Source organism: Sciurus vulgaris, assembly GCF_902686455.1.
Source record: "Sciurus vulgaris genome assembly, chromosome: 3".
Classification (NCBI taxonomy): Eukaryota; Metazoa; Chordata; class Mammalia; order Rodentia; family Sciuridae; genus Sciurus; species Sciurus vulgaris.
In genome coordinates, this window is record NC_136463.1 from 15,533,121 (window position 1) to 15,556,759 (window position 23,639).

General features: G+C 37.5%; 1 protein-coding gene across 12 annotated transcripts in view; it reads right to left on the minus strand.

Annotated features, from left to right (window-relative positions):
* The window catches only part of TANC2 (tetratricopeptide repeat, ankyrin repeat and coiled-coil containing 2), a 554,326-nt gene that overhangs the window by 12,841 nt on the left and 517,846 nt on the right, over positions 1 to 23,639 (minus strand). For all 12 annotated transcript variants that reach the window (XM_079134934.1, XM_079134933.1, XM_079134942.1 and 9 more), the window contains 5 exons: positions 13,043 to 13,136; positions 6,290 to 6,423; positions 5,218 to 5,341; positions 464 to 639; positions 30 to 162 (listed from right to left, as the gene is read on the minus strand). In XM_079134934.1, coding sequence (XP_078991060.1) covers positions 30 to 162; positions 464 to 639; positions 5,218 to 5,341; positions 6,290 to 6,423; positions 13,043 to 13,136 — 661 coding nt within the window. The remainder of the gene's footprint in view (positions 1 to 29; positions 163 to 463; positions 640 to 5,217; positions 5,342 to 6,289; positions 6,424 to 13,042; positions 13,137 to 23,639) is intronic.

Genomic DNA, 23,639 nt, shown 5'->3' on the forward strand with positions numbered 1-23,639 from the left:
ATGGCCGATGCCATCTTTCTTTCTCCTACCTATTTTAGCTCCTTTCTTCAGGAGAGTGACAACGACAGAAGTGTTCCGGCAACCCACTGCCCTATCCAGAGGGCGCATTCCACTGTAGTCAACATGCTCGATCATGGCTCCATGATCCACCAGGAACTGGACCTAGAACATGGATCAAGCAGAGCAGTTCACATAGGAGCAAGGGTTCATGCCTTAGGGACAGCCTAAGGCATGTGGCTGTCCCCTGCTCTTTATTTAGCTGGTCTGAGCTAAGCTGTGTAGCCACACAGCCATATTCTTGGTCTTTAATAGTGTTTTGCATATTTCTGCCCTCTAAAAAATATAGATCTATACATCAGGAATCAGAATCATTAAAATATTATTCCACCTTTACCCTCAGACAGTATCATGATGGAGAACCTTCCTATTCCTACTGTCCTGAGGCTAGTTTATAGATACTCACCACCTCAGCATCACCATAGAAAGCTGCCAAGTCCAGTGGGGTGCGGCCATTCTTGTCAGCATGGTCTGTGGCAGCTCCATTATCCACTAGAGAACGTACTACTGAGAGATGGCCCTTCAAACAAGCCCAGCTGAGGGCTGTCAATCCTTCTTTGTCCATTAAAGCAATAGAGGCACCTATAAGATAAAGTGATAATACAGGATGGAGGAATCACGAAAATTCATAGCAGGACAGAAAGCTAGTACTTAAGATATATACATATATATATTGCCAAAGAACACCTTCTGTTTCTGGATGTTTCCATTTTAAGATTGACTCTGGTATGTCAGTTATATCTCAATAAAACTATTAAAAATTGATTCAGGGCTGGGGTTGTGGCTCAGTGGTAGAGAGCTTGCCTAGCATGTATGGGGCACTGGGTTTAATCGTTAGCACCGCATATAAATAAATGAATGAAATAAAGGTTCATCAACAACTGAAAATATATATAAAAAATTAAACTGATCTGATAAGCTGCCAGTAGAATAAAGCCCTGTAGTTTCACTAGGTATTCAGTGTGTTCTATAGTCTATCAGTAAGTTTCATTACTCCCCTGTGAGAATCCTCTACTTTGAACAAATGGATATGCTCACTGCCTCTAGAATCTTCTCCCACAGCTGCTTCTGAATCCTCACCTTTGGATAATGTTGCTCCCATGTGTAGAATACTTTACTTTCCCCATAATTTGCCTGACTTCTACTCATTTGCTAGAAACATCCAAATCCCACTGACTCCAAGAAGCTTCTTGCAATTCATCATTAATTTATTTTGGATCTGCTTAACATATTCTCTTATCTGTTTTTATGTGTCCCATTTGCATATAAGAAATTTTCAATGAATGTTTTCTGAACTGAGTGGAAGTCTTCCATTTATAATACTGTAAATTGCTTGACAGAGTCCCATAAAATAGGAGTCCAGTATATGTTTACTACTTTATTTCTCCCTACAAATGTAGGGGTAATGTACTCATGGGAGAATACTGAACCCAGGTCACAAAAGAAACTCTGGATTTAATCTAAAAAAGTCCAGTTCATAGGAACATAGAGTAAAATGGTATTTTCCAAAGGCTGGGGGATGGAGCAATTGGAGAGATATTGAACAAGGACACAAATTTTCAGTTACATTGGAAAAATAAACTCAAGAGAGCTACTGTATGTGATGGCTACTATAATTAAAAACAATATTTTATACACTTGAATACTGCTGATAGAGATTTTAAGCATTTCCACCACAAAAATAAGTACTGTGAAGTAAAGGCAATGTTAGGTAGTTTGATTTAGCCATTTGACATTGTATGTGAACAGCAAAACATCATGGTGTATATGTATAAGGTTTTTACTTGTCATTTTAAAAAACAATTAAAAAACAATTCGGAGTTTAAACAGTTAGCCATCTTCAACAACCCCCATCTCCACCATCTTAATCCCTTTTATATTTTGCACCTGAATCCTGTCAAACATTTCCAGTTTCATCTGTAAGGATCAAGCATACTTGACACACTCGTATGTAAAATCAGTCTAATGTTCAATATACATTTAGTTCTTAGGCCTAAGCTGCAAGCTCTCTGATGGCAAGGAGCCATTTTAAAGAGCACCTAAGCCAATTCTCTACGTACAGATGGCAGGTCCTACTTACTAACTAAATTAGAGATCAGTTTACTAGTGCACATGGGACACTTTGCAGGATGTCTTCTCACCTGGACAGGATTCAGATGTCAGATTTTGGACCTGCCACAATCAGGCTCAGAGTCTATGCAGCACTTATCTGGCCTCTAACCTTTCTGTCCCCAGATGTCAGCCAACTCTGTGGTTTTCCACAGTAGGATGAAAACCTGGAAGGTACCAAACCTCCAAATGGGATGAAAGCCCTTTGTATATGGGTTCATCTTTTCATAATGGCGTAGTCTGCAGTTAATACACTGACTCTGGAGTGAGCATGGCATGAACTTAAAAGCTCCAAAAAGTTTTCTCAGCTACAATATCTGTAAGTTCTCTGGACAGCATCTCCAGTGGTGGAAAAAGCAGAAGGATAAGAAGGTTTTGGATACATATTATAGATAAATGACTTCTTAAAGATAAGGAGAATTAGAATTTAAGACATTAAAAGGACATACACATGACACAAATCTGTAAAGTGTTCAATACTTCTAAAATTCAGTTTGTAATCTTCTCTCTTTTGTTTCTCACGTAGTTAATGAAATCACAATTGTCATCCATCTAAAGTTCTAACACCTGTTTTACAACTTTGGAGTTATTTTCAACTCTTCTCTTTTTTATTTCTTGTATTTAATTAGGATTTAAATTTTTGTTTTTTTTTAGTATTGGCAATCAAGTTTAGGATCTCATGCACGGTAGGCAGTACTCTGCCACTGAGTAACATTCCTATACCTTTTATTTTTTATTTTGAGACAGGTTTTCACCAAGGTGCCCAGGCTGGCCTCAGAACTTGGGATCCTCCTGCCTCAGCCTCCTGAGCAGCTGGGATTATAAGTGTACACCACTGGGCCTGGATAATAAGTCTTAATATCCAAAATATTTATTGCACTTGGCCCTTTTGTTCTATTTTGATAGTGACTGCTCATGTATTAGTCCTCCTTATGTTCCATCTATTCTGTTACAATGGCTTTCTAATATATTGGGCCTGCTATCATTCCTATATCAAATTTTAGTATTCACACTACTGCCAGAATGATTTTTTTTTAAGAAAGCACAACACTGGCACCAATTCCCTTAAAAAAAATTTTTTTTTTTTTTGGTGGTGGAGGACCTGTGCATGCTCGCAAGTGCTCTACACTGAGCTCTACCCCCCCAACCTTTTAAAAAAATCTTTAAAGACTCTACTTCCTTCAGAATTAAGTCCAAATTCCTTTAAACTGGTCCCTTCCCATTTATTTCCATGTATCTTTCCAGTTTTATTTCCCACCAGTCCTCATGTATTTCCCTAGACAACTTGTGTATTTTCCCAAACCTGTTCTGCACTATTACTCCTTGCTTGGATTTTCTTCCACAATTTTTTTCCCATTCAAATTTCAAATATATCCTATTTTAACTCAATTATCTATATTAGAACATTTAGGATTCTCTGCCTTTTATTTTATTTATTCTTTGCCAGATTACAGACCTTTTGAGCATACAAATTAGTTTATTAATTTTAAAAAATCACTCATAGTTCCTACCATAGTGTTCTACAAATAATGTAGGCTAAATAAATGCAAAACTGTTGACTTAGTGAAAGCTTCTTATTAAGTGCAGGAGAAAAAAAGAGAACCAGTCCAAAGATCAGAATGTCTTCAGTGGTACGGGAGAGAAAATTTTTAGATCTGTGCCTGAAGCACTTCCACTGGGCATGTGGCAGACACTGAAGCTATCCAAAGGTTGTCAGTGGCTGAGGAGGACCTGCTTTTCCAGGGCACATGGTTTGTTCTGGAACATTCATTCCTGCCACATCTTATCTTGATAATCTAGGCACATTCCCTCCTTCTGTCTGCATAGCCTCCTCTTCCTCCAACAGAAGAAGATAGATATCATTAAGTCAGACTTGTTTGGCAATGTGTAGTGGGGAGGCAAGAGCCACTTTGTATACTAGAAGATCAACTCTGATTCTGACAGAGCCTTGAATCTGACATTGTGGGAAAAAAATCTTCCTTGAAGGATATAGCTGAACATTCAATAAATTTCTGACTGCTGTAGTTGAAAATCTTAAACAACCCAGTCTTCATCTTAATTCAACTAACTTCAGCTGCTAAGGCCTGGGAATAATTCTTTGGGAGTTGTTTTCCTTGAATAAAAGTGTGTGTGATTTGTGGGCATAATTAAAGATGTTTAAGTCCAGATTACTAAATAGGTGAACTGGAATGAAATCATCATGGCTTTAGTTACCTAACACCTGCTTTGTGCAATGCTCAACAGGCCCCACTAGATGGCACTGCAGGGTCACCACTGACTGGAGCCTTTTTCTACTGTGAAGGTCTACCATCACCAACCATTGTTTTGCACAGGTGACTGAAGTCTGCAGGAGCCTGAAATGCTTTTTGAGGGTGAACCTCTACAGGAGAAAAACCTCATCAAGCTCATAAATGACCACCTCCTATAACTTATCTCTATTCACCAGAAATTTGTAGATGTTGGTAAGTATCAAAAGGAATGTATCATAACAGTTTGATAAAATATCCTGGTTCCCCAAACTGGGTCCTACTATTAGCTCTTGTGGATTCAAGAAAAATTTTAGTTGTGCAGAACAGATAAAATAAAAATACAACCCCTGGAAGATGAACATTTAATGAGAATACATTAAAACAAATCAAAATTTGGAGATTACTGATTTGAATGAAAGAGTTCAGCATGTGTTAATTTGATTAAAATCCCTTAGGTCATAAGGAAACAAGAAATGCCAGGGTTAGAAGGATTCCACAGTATATAAGAAGGCAGGAGACGGCCTTTCTCATTTTCTAACCAGTTGGATTAAAAACATTCATTCTGAAAAAAAAAAAAAATCTTTTTTTGTTATAGATGGATATGATGCCTTATTTTATTTATTTTGTGGTGCTGAGGCTCGAACCCAGTGCCTCACATGTGCTAGGCAAGTGCTCTCCTACTGAGTTACAGCCCAGCCCAATAATATTCATTCTTAACATCTCCTGTAATCTACTGCTGAAAATCAGGAGTTCATTGGGTTATTATGGGCACTGACTATCTCTCTGGCATCCTAGGACTGACCTTGTGCAAGCAGAAAGTCCACAGTTCCCAGATGACCTTCAGAAGCAGCCATCATCAGGGGAGTACGACCCTGCTTGTCTGCCATGTTGACATCAGCTCCATGGGTGAGTAGAAGATCAACAATCTGTAAGTGCAGAGAAACAGGGACCAATTGATCCAAAACCAGCTATTGAGGAGACACATGCATACTGTTCCCTAAAGTGTGTGAACTTTATCATATGGCCATATGGGTAAGTCACCTCTATATGTAGTTTTCTGCTAATAGAACCCTTTAGAGGTACCTATGCAGTCCTAAAATGATTTAATTTCTAACTCTCTTAGGGATAGCCAAATAAGGTTTCATCTCTAAATGTCTGACTGAGCCATTAAGTGAAAAGAAAAAAAAAAAAACCCAAAAAACAAAAAACTGAAGTCAAGATGTAATGTAGTTTGAACAATCCCAAACGGGAAATTCCAACACAAGTCACTACCTATGGCAGTGCATTTTATTAATCTCTAGGGGTTGCAAGCCTGCCTGTAGCAGTGAATATTTACTACTGAACTGACTACAGTGAAGTGCCTCTGATAGCTCTTTAGCACTGTATGGCTTTTAGAGTCTTTTTTTCCTACTCAAATATGGCCAAAGATTATTATTAGGATGCTTTCTTTTCCATCCTAAACATATAAATTAACATTTATTTAGAATCCAAACAGTGGGAAGGTCACATAACTAGAATTTGCATATATCACCACTTTCTTTTACCAAGTCTGAAACACCTGCGAGTAAGTGAGTTAGCAGGGATCTGCTGAGAACTGAGCTTTCCATTATACGGTGAATACTGTCAAGTGTGAGGAGATCACTCCATGACCAGGATAAAAGTTGTTACTCAATCCAGATCACAATGATTGTTTTGAACTTTGTAACTTTTTATCACCCTCCTAATTAAGCAGACTATTAAGAAAAAAGGCCTAGTTCTCAAACCTGATAACTGCAGTGTAACTCAAAATTTGTGATCTTTTTATTCTTTGCATAAGAAGTTTCCACTTATAACTCATTTCTGCCTGAGAGGATGCAAGTAGCTTCCCTGCTTACCTGCCAGTGGCCCTGGCGAACAGTGCTGAATAGGGGCACTGCCCCTCGGCGGTTTGGCTGGGCCACTGCCGCGCCTTGCTCCAACAGCAGCCGGCACACCTCCAGTTTGCCCCTTCCGGCTGCAGCTGTTAGGGCTAAAGGTAGAGAACAAAGACTGAGGAAGGTGGTTCTTGTCCTCTCCGGTCCTCAATGTTAAGCGTGGCATTAAGGTGTTTCTAAATAGTTTGTTTTGTGCAAATACAGTAAGTAACTGTGTTTGACCAATGTAATTACTACTTTACTTCCATGAATAATGATTTAAGCTGCCTTTTCCAGGAAGAAAAAATTGTATTTATAAGTTTTTGGTACTGGGGGCTGAACCTAGAGGCACTTTATTACTGAGCAATGTCCCCAATACTTTTTATTTTGAGACTGGGTCCAAGTTGGTGAGGCTGACCTTGAACTTGCAGTCTTCAGCCATAGCCTCCAAGTAGCTGGGATTACAGGTGAGTGTTACCTCGTCCAGCCAGAAAGGAAATATTTAAAGAAAAATAATGAATAAAAACATTTAAATGTGCTCACAATATCTGGGGACAATCATAATAACGAATCCACTAAAAAATCGCCTTTGATCCAACTTACTGAGTTTCATTTTCTCTACCCATACTATCTTCTTTGCCTTTACCTTACCTCTCTTTTGGTTGCTTGTCCTAGTTACAAACCTGCCAGGTTATGCGTGAGTGGAATCTAGAGAAAAGTGTCTTTGCAGAGATAAAGGCTTCTTTAGAATTAGCTGGGAACCACCTCTGGCCAACCTTCACTTCTGAGCTCTCAAATCTGAAGAACCAAAGTCAGGAATTACAGTTTAAGAGCCACGGGCCAGTTTTTCACTGATGTCGCTCTCCTTCCTTTCTCTCTTCCTTCCCACCTTTCATAGAGATAGAAATTCCTTGTATATTTGCAAACATTTTTATATGCAGATCAGAATGACAGCCAGGTACAGTGGTGCACACTTGTAATCCCAGCTACTCAGAAGGCTGAAGCAGGAGGATTGTAAATTCAAGGCCAGTTTAGGCAACTTAGGGAGATCCTGCTTCAAATTAAAAAATAAAAAAGGGCTGGGATGTTGCTCAAGGATAGAGCACTGCCTAGCATTCACAAGGCTGTGGGCTCAATCCTCAGTACCAAAAAGAAGATCAGAATCATTCAAAGCAATGGTCTTAAGGATAAGAAAAAAGGAGTGACAATGGTTATTTTTTTCTGAATATAAAATAATGGAATCACAGATAAAAAATAGCTATAGTGAGTATAAAGGATATAGTAGGAAGAAACTTTACATTTTTTATGCCATTTTTATGTATCATTATGATTTTTGATACAGTAGAGAATCTATGAGTGTCAATTTCATCCTCAGTGTGCTGTTTTAATAGCAGAAAGAATAATTTAGAGATAACAAGTCCTTCTTTAAATAAATATATTTATTTCGTTTAACCAGGGAATTTAAAATGCATAGGTTTATTGTTTTAAAGCAGGAATAAAGGGTAGGGAGGACTTTATGCTTCATTTTAAAGAAAGAGGACAGAAAAAATTTTCCCCAAAATTGAACTGAAAAATTGATGTGGCCGACAACAGATCCTTCTTTATTATGGCCACCTACTCCAATGACAGATCAGAAAAATGATAATATTTAACAGGTGCAGATATTTCAATTTGTAAATGTTGCAGTAAGAGAAGCCCCTGAAATTCCAATCAAATGGTCATTTGTATTTTTTTCCATTTAAGTGCAAATTATGTTTTTTTTTTTTGTCTTTAGGTTTGTTCTAATTTATTCACAATTGCACCATATACAAAATTAAAACTATCAATTTCCACAAAGATAAACCTTTAAGTAATCCCTTCCTTCCCCAAAGATGAGATGGATTTATGAAGGAAAATGTGGCAATTTTTGAAAATGTATGCAGTCAAACCAGATCTATGGTTTGCCTTATGTTTATTTTCAATTTTATTTTGGAACTCTTGACATTGGCATTTCTCATTGAGTTCCTCATAGCAGGGCAGAAGCTTGGTCCTATCTGAGGTAATCACTTTCAAGTCTTGAGTGGATTAACAAGAGTTAATGGCTATAATTATTTGCTTAACAAAGAATTTTATCTCTGGTTCTTTAAATCTAAGTGATATTCTCTATTTCCCAAGTTCATATTTCTAACAGAAAAGAACCCCATTAGTTCTGTATATGGGTGAGAACACAAGAGTAGTTTAAGAACCTGACTGGGATAGACATGGGTTAGGCATTACAAGAATCATCTTGTGCTGGGCACAGTGTTGCACGTCTGTAATCCCAGCAGCTTGGAAGATTGAGACAGGAGGATCACAAGTTCAAGGCCAGCCTCAATGTAGCGAGGCCCTAAGCAACTCAGTGAGACAATGTCTTTAAATAAAATACAAAAAAAGGTTGGGGATGTGGCTCAGTGGTTAAGTGCCCCAGGATTCAATCTCTGGTTAAAAAAGCAACAAAAAGAATCATCTCATTGGAACACAAAACAAACCACTCCCAGGTTCTGACCCCATTTAAAGTTAGCTACCAGGTGACAGGGTTGCAGCAAACCTATGTGTGGAGGCCAAATACAGTATTTATCACAAAATCATTTAGAGCACCCTGGAGAAAACAGACAATATTTCAGAATCAAGCCTCTCACTAATGATGCTAGCTCAGAAAATGTATGTGAATATTCACAGTCAGTGACCATTTGTAAAGTTACACTGTCTAATAATTCTATTACTCTGGTTGGCCTATTTCTCGCTATCAAATAATGCATTTTTATGAGAGGGAATGTTCCATTTGGTCTTTTTCTCTGTTGTATCATCTCTGTTGCTTAGGTTATGATGTCATTTGGCAGTAAACTTCAGCTGATAGCTGGACATGGTTATTAACACAGCTGGCCAATTTCATCTTAAAACAACATATAATTATGTAAAATGGAGTCTGGACTTTTCAAAATCCAAGAGCAAGGAGTTGCTTTGGCTGGGTTTTATGAATCTTATCAAAAACTGTTAGAACTTTGACAGAAAGGAGATTAAAGTAAAGCCAGGTTTGTAAAACAAGCTGATTCTTACAGCAAATATAGCAGTTAGGAACAAAATCTCTTCCTAAGAGACCAGAAACAGAATTTGTTCCCTAGCTTGTCAGCATCTGATGAGATTATCTGACATAAATGGCCTTTTTTTGAAGGGAAACATATAAGGAATTTGAAGAAGTAGACAGACAGAATGCAGCTCAGAGTTGGGGAAATAGCCAAAGTCTGTGGGGATGGGATGATGACAGTAAATAGAATACAGAGAAGCAAATGACTTTTGTTTTCTATTTTCAACCTTGAAAGAGTACAGTGTCTCAAGATTAATGGGAGAAGGTGGTTGGGGAGACATAAACTGATTACTACTATCCAAAATAACATTAATTAAACATTCATTGAGCTATTTGTCAGACACCGCCTCTGGTCTCAAGGAACTCATGGTCCAGAAAGAAAAACAGATAAACACATTATTGTACAATATGATAAGCACAACAGAGATATGTCCATGGTATGGAGGCAGCATGGAGGAAGAAGTATTAAGGAGGCCTCCAGGAAGACAGGACAATCTGAGCTAGATGATAAAAGATAAGTAGGAGTCTTATAGGTAGGCAAGGACAAGGCAGTGAGGCCTGCTAGGCAAAGGAGTATATAAAGGCACCGAGGTGGGAAACAACGTGTTTATTATGAGAACTACTGGAGAAGACAGGCAGTAGATTAGCCTGGAGATAAGCCTGGAAAAGTATTCTGCCTTAAAGAACTTAATTCTAAAAGTAGTAAACGAAGATCAGTAAGCAGGAAAGTAACAAGTGACACAAACAGATCCCTATGCCAGAAGTCTGGGAGATAATCAGAGAAGGATGAGGCTAGAGGCAGGAAGGTCAGTTAGGAGGTAGCTGTAATAATATAGGCAAAGATGAGAAAAGCAGAAATGAAAGGAATCTCAATCATTTTGTCAACTCTGGCTTCTATTGGGTCAGTATGTTCAGAGCTGGCCGTTAGAGTTGTTAGAACCTCTTAATGCTGGCTCTGGTCTGTGTCCCTAACACAAGGCAATGGGACAATCTTGTCACCTTCTTGCTTTTTTGGGGTTGTTTTATAAGTCTATGAAAACTCTGGGATGGAAGGGGGTTGAGAAGATGGAAAAAAAAAGATATAAAATGATATCTAGAAGTATTAAGAGGCTACAAAAGGAGGACAAAAGTAACCAGGAGATTCCAGTGACCTGTTTTTAGAAAATCTGATATATGAAAAATTATATCTCAACTAATATCATATTATATGTTAAGATGTATTTAACTGATTCTAAAATTCACTTTCTAAACTGAGGCAGCATATTACAATTGATATGATAATAAAGAATTGTGTTAGTGTAATTAGCAGAAGCTTTTTGTTTCTGTAGTGGCGTATAAAATTATGCTTACATAGTTTCTTATAGTTTGTAGTATCCTAGATTTGATATAGTAAACAATACAGATTGTTGGGAACAACATGACCATTATATTTTCCTTAGGTAAAAATTTTCTCTCTCAAGTCAGGATTGCAGGGTTGGTGATCCCACCAGCTCTAGCTGGTCACAGACCAGTCTTACATGCAAAAACATATATAAGATTTGGCTACTCGAGGAAATATCACAATTCAGTAGGTCATTATAAGTATTAAATGATTATGTGCTATTAGAAAGGAACATGTATACTTGTTAAACTTATCAGTATAGACATATACAAATCCAAAGTCCACTCTATATTAGTGGTGAGTGAGTTCTAGGGTCATTTTCATAAAGACAAATTTTTTTTTCAGGAAATTTTCTGAAATCAAATGTTTTCAAAAACCTACAAATTATATTACAACTTCATTTCAACTTGTATTTAAATAGCATTTTCTGTTTCTAACACTAAAATTATTGCACACAAATATCAAGTTAAACACAATTCTGATTACAAGCAAGCTGACAGGTACTTTTGACTTCTAACATTTTGAGATGGCACACCTGCCATAAACATTTCTGTAAACTTTAAAGTGTAAAAACCTTTTAAAATTCTGAGGCCATAAAGTTTTATTATAGTAAATTCATATCAATAAAAATAAGCCTTCTGGGCTAGGGCTGTAGCTCAGTGGCAGCCTAGGATGTGTGAGGCACTGGGTTTGATCCTTAGCACCACATAAAAATAAATAAAATAAAGATTGTGTCCATCTACAACAACAACAAATAAGGCTTCCATTTAGTTCACGTCCTTCTTGAACCTCTTTGAGGATTTCTCAAGTACAACACTAGAATGTGTCTGACATTCATCACTGTGACCATGAGCTTTACAGCTTCTACCATTATCACCACTGAGCCATGACTCTTGCTATCCTCAGTGGTTTACGTGCCTGTGCCCTTGGCATTCAGGGACTACTGGGAGGTATGGCAATACTGTACTGGGGGAGGTGTGCTGACAGGGAACGTAAACCAAGGGGTCCTTTCTGCAGTTCTAGGTCACATAACAATACTCCAGAACTACTGATGTCCTGGCTGATCCCTTTCCCTCAGCCTGTCCTCTGGCTTCTCTAGGGGCAGGGTTGTTTTCAGAGACAGCAGCTGTTTCCAGATGCACACTTTCCCTTAATCTGTCATGGGCTCTTAAGCTGCAGCTGCCTGGCATCTGCTCCTTTTGGCTCTTACAGAGGAAGGGATTGTTTGAGAAGCAAATTCCTGAGCTTTGGCCCATTCCACATGATGATCAGTTAAAGAAGTCATGAAGCCTACATGAAATTTTACCGTGGGAAGACACACTACAATTCAATAGGTTGCTATAAATGTTAAATAAGTTCAAGAATCTTCTTTTATTTTGAACAACCAAAAGGTACACCTCTTCTTGTTCAGCAAAATAATTTCCCTAACTGGACATCTCAATATTGGTCTATTTCTTCTGATAAATATGACACATATTTGGGCTGGGGATATAGCTCAGTTTGTAGAGTGCTTGCCTTGCAAGCACAAGATGCTGGGTTCAATCCCCAGGAAAAAAAAAAAAAAGACACATGTCTGTGGTTATGCTACCATTTTCCTTGTGCTGGTTTCATAAAAACACATCAAAGGTTACTAATATTTCTTCAGATGCTCCAGTTTAGATTTGGTGGAAAGATAACAATCATTTCCTGCAAAGGCCATAAGGAAGAGGAATCTGTGTATAGTAAGTATTAAGTAATACAGGAACTGCTTTACCATATGCTAAGAAGAAATGTATGGGGCTGGGCCTTAAAGAGCAGTGTGTTAATTCTGTATCCAGAGAGCAACTTTACTTATACCATAAAGTTTAACTGTGTCAAAACATCACTCTACCAGGGAGGGGTGTGGATAAAGATGTAATCTTCTGGTTTACAACCACAGGTGGAGAGAATCATTTTGATGGAAGAACTGGATCACATAAAAATGAGAAAGGCCACAATTATTTTCTGCTCACATTGGAACACTGAAAGGAAACTTTCAGTCTTCTAAAAATATTTGGAAACAAGAGTGGAAAAATGTTTTGTTCGGAAGAGCAAACAGTATGGAGAATCCAAAGGGAAAGAGGACTGACTTGTTTACTTGTGCCGAATAGGTCTCTAACAGAAAAGTCATGATAGAGATGTGCCAAAGGTATGCCAGAAAAAAAAAATAACAGAGAATTCACACAAATACAATACACTCATGAGACAAAAGAGCAGTATCTATTAGAGGTACCTGTCTCTCCCCAGAGACTGTCAAAACTGTTGATCTGTGCTCGCTCTACTTCTTCTTCATCTTTTTCTGGAAGATCAAGTAGGTAGGAGACAATCTGAAACAAAGAAGTTGCATCAGCTCAAAGTTCAGGTGAAAAACTATGTTACTGACACTGGCCTGTGAAGTTTGAAAGAGGGTTGGTTCATCCAAGTATCAATCTCTTGCATATTAGAGGAATCCAAACTGCCCAGCCTAAAAACCCTAAACTGCCCTGATTAGCATCTGTCCTACCATCTACATATGTTTCTCAAATATAATTCACTTAATGTAGCATATAATTTTAAAAATCACACATTCTTCATATTTAAGTAAAAGAAGCAATCTCTTATTTTCCTAATAACACCACAGAAAATAATTATGGAGAAAACTGAAGACATGTATTTTTTCAGAGCAGAGTGATTAGCATCCTTCTAGTTTTCAGAAGCATAAGAACTGTTTGGGTCTACTACAAGAGAATGGCTGCTAACCACAAAAAATCGAGATAGCTCTATTTCCAGGAATTTGATTATACAGAGTTAGAAAAACCTTCCATAGATAATAAAATTTTCAGTTTTACTTAATATTCTCTTGGTGACATATCGTATCAGTCAACAGGGTAGCTGTTTCAATGAGGCTATGCAGTGGTGTGGCAATGGTCTGCAGTGGCCCATGAGAGCTGATTATTAAATTCTCAGAATTTTGCAAGCTGGTTGTTAAGCAAAACCAGTCATTTGTTAAATATTAAATAACAATTAAATAAATTATATTAAAAACCGAGTTAAAGACTACTTAAAACTGGGGCTGGGGATGTAGTTCAGTGGTACAGCACTTGTTTAGCATGCAAGAGGCCTTGGGTTTGACCTCTAGCATTGTATAACTAACCAACCAACCAAATCAAACAAAAAAAACCCTGAAATCGTGTAACTTCCGATTTAACTACATCTTATTATTATCTATCCTCTTGAGGTTGTTTATGTTTACTGTCTTTACAGTAGAAATTTTAAAAAATGGTGTGCTATTGTGCACCTCTTTCCCCCTTTGTATTCAGCAGTACCACACTGGTAACCTGAAATTGGCTGTGGTGGGAGATTTACGTGCTAGAAATTGGCAAATATTATAAATTGGTGTTTGAGTTAGAGCTAAAGCTGAAAGAAGTTTCAGATTAAGCACTATAATTTGTATGGAGATGAGAAGTAGTTTAACAATAGATCCCATATCGAATTTAAATGACAGCAAAGTTATTGGGAAGAGTTAAATTGGGATCAACTCCATTTGTCACATCATGGTTAGAATGCAATCGTAGGTTAGCTGCAGATGCAAATTTGGAAAAAAAAATCCATAAAGAGCATTCAATTAGGAGTTCTGAGTATATCGTAAGTATTTGTAAAAATTGTGTAACATTTAGATCAGCAAAATGTATTATTTATTTATTATTATTAGAGGTTTTTAATTGAGAAGTATGCCTTTGGCATTTTCTTGTTCTTTTTAGTTACATGTGACAGTAGAATGTACTTTGAATATAATAAATGGAATATAACTTCCCATTCTTGTGGTTGTACATGATGTGGAGTTACACTGGTTGTGTATTCATATATGAACAAAGGAAAGTTATGTCCGACTCATTCAAATGCCATAATTCCATTCTTCTTTATAGCTAAGTAATACTCCGTTGTGTATATATACCACAGTTTCTTTATCCATTCATCTGTTGAGGGGCACCTAGGTTGGCTCCATAGCTTAGCTATTGTGAGTTGAGCTGCTATGAACATTGATGTGGTTGCATCACTATCATATGCCGATTTTAAGTCCTTTGGGTATATGCTAAGGAGTGGGATAACTGGGTCAAATGGTGGTTCCATTCAAGTTTTCTGAGGAATCTCCATACTGCTTTCCAGAGTGGTTGCACCAATTTGCAGACCTACCAGCAATGTGTGAGTGTGCCTTTTTCCCCACATCCTTGCCAACATTTATTGTTACTTATATTCTTGATAATTGCCATTCTGACTGGAGTGAGATGAAATCTCAGTATAGTTTTAATTTACATTTCTTTTATTAGAGCTTTATAGTTATACAAAGTAATTGGGTTCATTCCGACAAACTCATACATCCTTGGAATTCTATTTCAGTTCATGATGCTCCTCTTTTCCTTTCATCCTCTCTCCCCTTTCTCATTCTCTACTAGACCTCCTTTTGCTTATCTATTAATTTATATTTGGCTAGTTCATTATGCTATCCTATCTTTCCTTCCCCCTTTCCTTTATTTTACTGTAGCTTCCACACACGAGAGAAAACATTTAACCTTTAAATTTCTGAGTTTGGCTAATTTCATTTGGTATAATATTCTCTAATTCTATCCATTTATTGGCAAATGGCATAATTTTTCTTTTTTTATGGCTGAGTAGAACTCCATTGTGTGTGTGTGTGTATTTGTATCACAAGTTTTTAATTCATTCATCTGTTTATGGGCTTCTGGGTTGATTCCATAATTTAGCTATTGTGAATTGTGCAGTTATAAACATTGATGGAGCTGTATGTTGCTGTAGTATGATAATTTCAGATCTTTTGGGGAAAATACCAAGGAGTAGAATAGCTGGGTCATATGGTGGTTCCATTCTTAATTTTTTGAGGAATAGTGCCTTCCAGAGTGGTTGTATTAGTCTGTGTTTCTCCAACAATGTAAGTGTACCTTTCTCCCCACAACCTTGACAACATTTATTGTTGTTTGTATTCTTTGATCATTACCATTCTAACCTGAGTAAGATACCCTAGTGTGGTTTTGATTTGCATTTCCCTGATTGCTAGAGATGTTGAACATTTTTTTCATATATTGGTTTCTTAGAAGTTTTTGTTTAGTTCTTTTGCCCATTTGTTGATTGGGACATTTTTTTGTTGTTGTTTTTAAGTTTTACATATTTTGGATATTAATTCCTTGTTGGTAGAGTAACTGGCCAAGATTTTCTCCCTTTCTGTAGGCTTTCTCTTCAGGCTTTTCATCATTTTCTTTGCTGTGCAGAAGTTTTTTAGTTTAATGGCATCCCACTTACTGATTCTTAGTTTTATTTCTTGCACTTTGGGGGTCTTGTTAAGGACCTGTACCTGTCAGTACCTGTACAATGGGAGTGTTGACACTATTTTCTTCTAGTAGTTGTAAAATTTCTGGCCTAATTCCTAAGTCTTTGATCCATTTTGATTTGAATTTTGTCCAAGTGAGCCAGAAGGGTTTAATTTCATTTTTCTACGTACAGCTACCTAGTTTTCCCAGCACCATTTGTTAAAAAGGCTGTCTTTTCTCCAAGATACAGTTTTTGCACCTTTGTCAAATATCAGATGGCTATAGTTATGTGGATTTGTCTCTGTCTTCTATTCTGTTCCACTAGTCTTCATGTCTATTTTGATGCTAAAACCATGCTGCTTTTTATTTACTTATTTTTATTTTATTTTATTTATTTTTTTGCGGTGCTGGGGATTTGAACCCAGGGCCTTGTGCTCGTGAGGCAAGCACTCTACCAACTGAGCTATATCCCCAGTCCCTTGCTTTTTATAAATACATATTTTTTAGTTGTAGATGGACACGATACCTTTATTTATTTTTATGTGGTGCTGAGGACCGAACCCAGTGCCTCACACATGGGAGACAAGTGCTCTACCACTGAGCCACAACCCCCAAGCTCCTCATGCTGCTTTTATTACTATAACTCTAGTACAATTTCAGATTAGGTATTGTGATGCTTCCTGCTTCACTTTTCTTGCTTAGTATTGCTTTGGCTATTCTGGGTCTCTTATTCTTCCAAGTGAATTTAAGAATTGTTTTTCTAATTCTGTAAAGAATGTCATTGGTAATTTGATGGGGATTGCATTGAATCTGCTTTTGGCAGTATGGCCATTTAAGCAATATTGATTCTGTTTATCTAAGAACACAGGATGTCATCCCCACCTTTTAATGTCTTCAATTTCTTTCTTCAGTGTTTTATAATTTCATTCTTCTACCTCTTTTGTTAGATTAATTCTCAAGTATATATGTATGTATGTATGTATGTATGTGTTAATTTATTTATTTTTATAGTTACTGTGAATGGGATGGTTTTCCTGATTTCTTCCTTGGCTGAATCACTGTTGCGAGTATGGGAAAATTATTGATTTAGGTGTGTTGATCTTGTATTCTGCTACTTTGCTGAACTCATTTAAAAGTGCTAGAAGTCTTCTGCTGGAGTTTTTTGGGTCTTTTAGATATAGGATCATGTCATTGGCAAACATAGTTTGACCTCTTCTTTTCCTATTTGTATCCCTTTGATTTCCTTTTCTTGCCTGATTACTCTGTAATATTCCCAGGACCATACTGAATAGGAGTGGTGAGAGTGGACAGCCTTATCATCTTGTTTTGGTCCTTATTTTAGAGAAATAATTTTAGTTTTTCTCCATTCAGTATGATGTTGGCTTTGGATTTGTCATAAATGGCCTTTACAATGTTGACGTAGGTTTCTTTGATCCCTAGTTTCTTCAATGTTTTAAAATATGAATGGATGTTGGATTTCATTAAAGGCCTTTTCTACATCTATCGAGATAATCCTGCTTTTTGCCCTTAATTTTGTTTAAGTGATACATTACATATGCAATATGTAATTTTACATAATTCAAATGATTTGTATATGTTGAGCCAAACTTGCACCCCTGGAATGAAACCTACTTGATCACAGTGTATTATCTTTTTGGTGTTTTTTTGAATGTGGTTTGCTAATATTTTATGAAGAAGTTTTGCATCTATGTTCATTGGGGAGTTTGGTCTGTAGTTTTCTTTCCCTAATGCATCTTTGGTTTTGGTGTCAGAGTCATACTGGCTTCAAAATATGTATTTGGGAGTGCTCCTTTTCTTCCAATTTCATGGAATAATTTGAGAGAAAGACGTGTTAGTTCTGTAAAGCGCCAGCAGAACTCAGCTAAGAATCCATCAGGTCCTGGGCTTTTCTTTTTCGGAAGGTTTTTAATTGCCGTTTCAATTTTATTATTTGATACTGGTCTGTTTAGGTTTTCTCTATCTTCTTAATTCAATTTGGGCAGGTCATATATGTCGAGAAATTTGTTCATGTCTTCCAGATTTTCCAGTTTATTTGAGTATAAATATTCAAAACAGGTTCTGATAATCCTCTGGATTTCAGAAGGGTCTGTGGTGATATCTCCATTTTCAACTCTGATCTTTTTGATTTGTCTTCTTACTCTTTCTTTTGGTTAGTTTGGTTAAGGGTTTGTCAATATTACTTATCTTTTCAAAGAACCAACTTGTTATTACATTGATCCTGTGTATTGTTTCCTAATTCTCACTTTCATTGATTTTGGCTCTGATCTTAATTATTTCCTATATTCTACTGGGTTTGGGATTATTTTGTTCTTCTTTTTCTAAGGCTTTGAGGTGAGCATAAGCTTATTTATTTGGGATTTCTCTAATTTCTTAATGCAGTTACTCAGTGCTATAAATTTTCCTCTTAGAATTGCTTTTACACAGTCCCAGAGATTTTGATATGTTGTATCTCTGTTCGCATTCATTTCTAAAACTTTATTTCTAGTCTCATTTTTTTCTTTGATCCATTCTTCATTTAAAAAGAGTATTTTTCAATCTCCATATGTTTAATGTGAATTCTATTATTTTCCTTGCTGTTGAGTTCTAGCTTCATTCTATTAAGATCTGATGAGATCATATTGACTTTTTTTTTATTTGCTAAGATTTGCTTTGTGGCCTAGAATACGATCTATTGTGGAAAAAGTTCTATGTGGCTGAGAAGGCAAATTCAGCTGTTTTGGGGTAGAATATTCTGCAGATGCAGATTAGGTCCATTTGATTTATAGTGTTGTTTAGGTTGGAGATACCTTTACTGATTTATCTATCTATCTATCTATCTATCTATCTAATTATTTATTTATTTTTGTGGTGCTGGGATTGAACGTAGGGCCTTGTGTAAGCCAAGCACTCTATCATCTGAGCTATATCCCCAGCCCTATTGATTTTATTCTGATGACCTTTCTACTGGTGACAAGGTGTGTATTGAAATCACCCAATATTATTGTGTTGGAGTTTATGTGGGACTTAATGTCATTGAGTATTTTTCCATGCAATTGGATGCATTGACATTTGGGGCATAAATGTCTACTATTGTTGTATCTTCTTATTGGACTGTTCCTTTCTCTAGAATGTAGTAGCCTTCTTTGCCTCTTCTGATTAATTTTTGCTTGAAATCTCCTTTTTTGGGGCTCAGTGGTAGCATGCTTGCCCAGCATGTGTGAGGCACTGGGTTTGATCCTCGGCACCACATAAAAATAAGTGAATAAAATAAAGGCATTGTGTACATCTACAAATAAAAATATTTTTTAAAAGATTTGCTTGTCTGAGAATAGCTACTCTTCCTTGTTTTTGGACCATATGCATGGAATATTTTTTTGCCATCCTTTTACCTTCAGCCTGTGAATACCTGCCTAGAGTCAGATATACTCAATGTAAACAGTACATTGTTGGATCTTGTTTTTGTTCCTTTCTGCTAATCTGTGTCTTTTTTTTTTTTTCAACTTTTTTTAGTTGTAGATGGAGATAATACCTTTTATATATTTTATTTTTTTTTTAAGTGGTGCTAAGGATCAAAACCAGTGCCTCACACATGATAGGCAAGTGCTCTACCACAGAGCCACAACCATAGTCCCAATCTGTGTCTTTTAATGGATGAGTTGAGGCCATTAATATTCAGCATTAGTATGGATACGTGTTTGTGGTTTCCTGCTATTTTGTTTTTTTGCTCTGTTTAATCCTTTCTTGATTCTCAGTGGATTATTCTTCTATTGAACTTCCTCTGTTGGGGAGCTTTGGGAATTATTTTTTAGTTCTTCTATGTGCAGTTTATCTTTGAGTATTTGGTGTAGTGCTGGCTTGGTGCTCATGAGTTCTTTTAGTTTATTCTTGAGGTAAGTTTTTATTTTCCCCTCAAATTTGAAACTTGAGATTTGCTGGATATAGTAACCGTGGCTGGTAGTTGTTTTCTCCTAGGGCTTGTAATATCTCATTCTAGGCCCTCCTTGGTTTTAGGGTCCGAGTTGAAAATTCAGATGTGGTCTTACTGGTTTGCCTCTAAATGTGACCTGATGTTTCTCTCTTGTAGCTCTTCACATTCTTTCCTTATTTTCTATGTTAGGCATTTTGATTATGGTATGTCTTGGCAAACTTCTTATTTGACTAAGTCTATTTGGGGTCCTATAAGCCTCCTGTATGTGGATGTCTATCTTGTTTCTGATGTAAGAAAAGTTTTCTGTAACTACTTCATTGAAAATGTTCTTTATACCTTTAATATTTCTATGTTCTTGTCTATCCCAATGATTCTTGGGTTTGGTCTTTTAAAGCTGTCCAAGAGTTCTTGTATATTCCGCTTATATTCTATATTTTTTTCCTTTATTGCTTTCTGTGTACTCAAGATCATATAGCCTGGCTTCAATGCCTGAAGCTCTGTCTTCAAGGGGTTAGGTTCTATTTTCTACACAATCTAATCTGTTAGTGATGCTGTCAAGTGGGTTTTTAATTTGTTTGATTGTGTCTTTCATTTCTAGGAGTTCTGCTTGATTTCTTTTCACTATTTCTATTTCTTTATTAAAGTGGCCTTTCATACCCTGTAACTACTCTCTTAATTCCTTCCTTAGATCTTCTTTTAGCTCACTGAACATTAAAAAAAAATTGTAGTTGCAAATGGACAGCATGACTTTATTTTGTTCATTTTTATGTGGTGCTAAGTGCCTTACACGTGCTCGGCAAGTGCTCTGCCACTGAGCCACAAGCCCAGCACCACTGAATATTTTTAACAATCAGTTTTTTATAATCTTTCTCTGAGCTTCTGTCCACTGTGCCATCAGTGGGATTTTTTTGTTGGGGGAATTGTGGATTTTGGGGGGAGATTTTTTTCCCCTTGTTTTCTCATGTTTTCAGAGGTCCTGGACTTGCACATCAATTGAGCTGGATTCCCCTACCTCTTTTTTTTATGTGTAATTACCTTATTTGTTCTGGGACTTCTGTTTTTGATGTATATGTAGAAGCCAATGGGTGGAACCCGAGTTCCCTCTCTGATTGTTCCCTCCTTGGGTCTTTGTTCTTGGTTTGGGGCTTTAGTCTCCTCACTACTTTGAGTTGGAGTAATGTCAGGAATGTTCAGTTCAGCAGCAGAGTATCTAACCTGTGAACTTCTAGTGTCCCTGTAGGTTCTCAGACCTCACAGAATGGGGCCAAATAAACAACAGTAACAACTGTTGCAAAGAACAAACAATACACAGTGTTAAAGTAAATATCTAGTTCCTATGTCTTCAACATGAATTGCCACCAGTAAAGAGGAATGGGTTCAGCATTTTTCAACAATAAAAACAGTAACCATGAACTAGATCTGGCTTTAAAGCAAACAGCAATGTCAACTATATCATCCACAGCAGTAAGTAATGGTGGGGGGTAGGAGTTAGAGAAACCAATCAATTCTGAAAGATGGTAAAAATACAGTAAATTAGGAGAAAAGGAAATATGTTAGGAAGTTAGAAAAGATTTCAGAAAGTAAACAGAGAATGCAGAAAAGATGTATAGCAGCTGATGTTTATACAAAAGGAGGAGAAAAAATAGGAGGACAGTACTAGGGGAGAGAACAATAGAATTTGGTGGTTAACAGAAGAGAGAAACAGAAACAAGACAAACACATGAAAATAATGTAAAACCAAACCAAAATATACAATTAAAAAAACCCGAACCTCAAAGGACAATGATAGGAAAAAATAATTACATTAAAAAATGCCAAAAATGGAAGAAAGAGAAAAATATGTGTATGGGTGTCCCTGGATCAATCAGCACAGTCAGAATTCACACTCATGTACACATGTATTAAAAAAAAATAAAAAAGTAAAAAAAAATTTTAAAAATCCAAAATCTTGATGAAGAAAAAAGGAATCTTCTCCAGTGAGGTAGTCAAAATCATTGACCAGATTGGTAGTTACTGTCTATGTCCAACAGTCTTTCTTTCTAATTCTTCTTGAGTTATGTACTGATAGAGCAGGGGTAGGAGGGGGAGGTGTTAGCCCCTTCCTCTTTGTGTGTTGCTCTCTGTTATGGTTTGGATGTGGGGTGTCCCCCAAAAGCTCATGTGTGAGACAATGCAAGAAAGTTCAGAGAAGAAATGATTGGGTTACAAGAGCCTTAGCCCAATTAGTGAATTAATCACCTGATGGGATTAACTGAGTGGTAACTGAAGGCTGGTGGGGTGTAGCTGTGACTGGAGAAGGTGAGGCATTGGGGGTGTGGCTTTGGGGTATATATTTGTATCTGGCAAGTGGAGCTCTCTCTCTCCTTGCTTTCTTTCTTTCTTTCTTTTTTTTTTTTTTTTTGCGGTGCTGGGGATCGAACTCGGGGACTTGTGCTTGCAGTGCCAGCACTCTACCGACTGAGCTATCTCCCCAGCCCCTCTCTCCTTGCTTTCTGATCATCATGAGCTGCTTCCCTCTGCCACACTCTTCTGCCATGATGTCCTGCCTTACCATGAGCCCCAAGGAATGAAACCAGCTGTCCATAGACTAAGACCTCTGAAACTATGAGCCCCCAAATAACCTTTTCCTCCTCTAAAATTGTTCTGGTCAGGTCTTTTAGTCACAGTGGTGAAAAAGCTGACTAAAACACTCTCTGAGCTGCCAATTGGAGTAGTCTAAGATTGAAGCTGTTTGATATACGACTGAGCTTCCCTTCTTAAGTATGAGGTGAGCTGGATTAGGATGTACTGTCATTTGGTGACCTGTTCATTTGGATCAGTTCAATGCATTCTCAGGGTACAGTTTTTGTAGCGTTCTGTGACGGGGGTCCCAGAAAATGGTTCTGAGGTCTACTCAGACCTCAGGGGCTTGTTGGGTGGTACCTTCTTTAGAGAAACTAGACTGACTTGCCCCTAGGGCTTGACAGTAGCTAATTTCTGATGTGGGTCTGGTTCTCATGGGCCTCCCAAGAAATCCAATTGTGGGGAAAGGGGTCTGATCCTTCACTCACGGCTGCCCTGGAGCACAGTCTTCCTGGGCTTAGTCCGAGTGTATTTACTCCCACCTATCCAGACTCCCGACCAGCTTCAGCTGTTCACATAAGCCCCCTGACACAAAGGATAAGCGAGTTGGGCTTCCCTTCACCCTTCCAACTCAAATCCTCCTGGGTACAGTCTACTCCGTACCTGTACCAGGCTCAGCCTAGGTTACACCTGCCAGGACACTGTGGCTGCATTTTTTGTTTTTTTCCCCTGATCTCCCAGGTCCTGCAGTTGCCAAGATGGTATGCTTGTCCCAAGATGGCTCCCGCCTCAATTCTCCTTGGCTAGTTGAGACACAAAGGGTGCTTTTCACGTATGAACATGCAGTGCAGCCTCAGGCTCAGCTAAGATTAGGCAGTATTTTTGATCTTAGGTTTCTCTGTACCAAAATTGTGTTCCTCCTCTGTCTGTGGTGAATCCGCACTGGCGGCACCTATGGGGCTGCCAAGTTGGCTCTGAGGCACTTTTTTCTTCTGTTTATTGTGCCCAAATTTCTGAGTCCCTAAGCCACTTTGAGT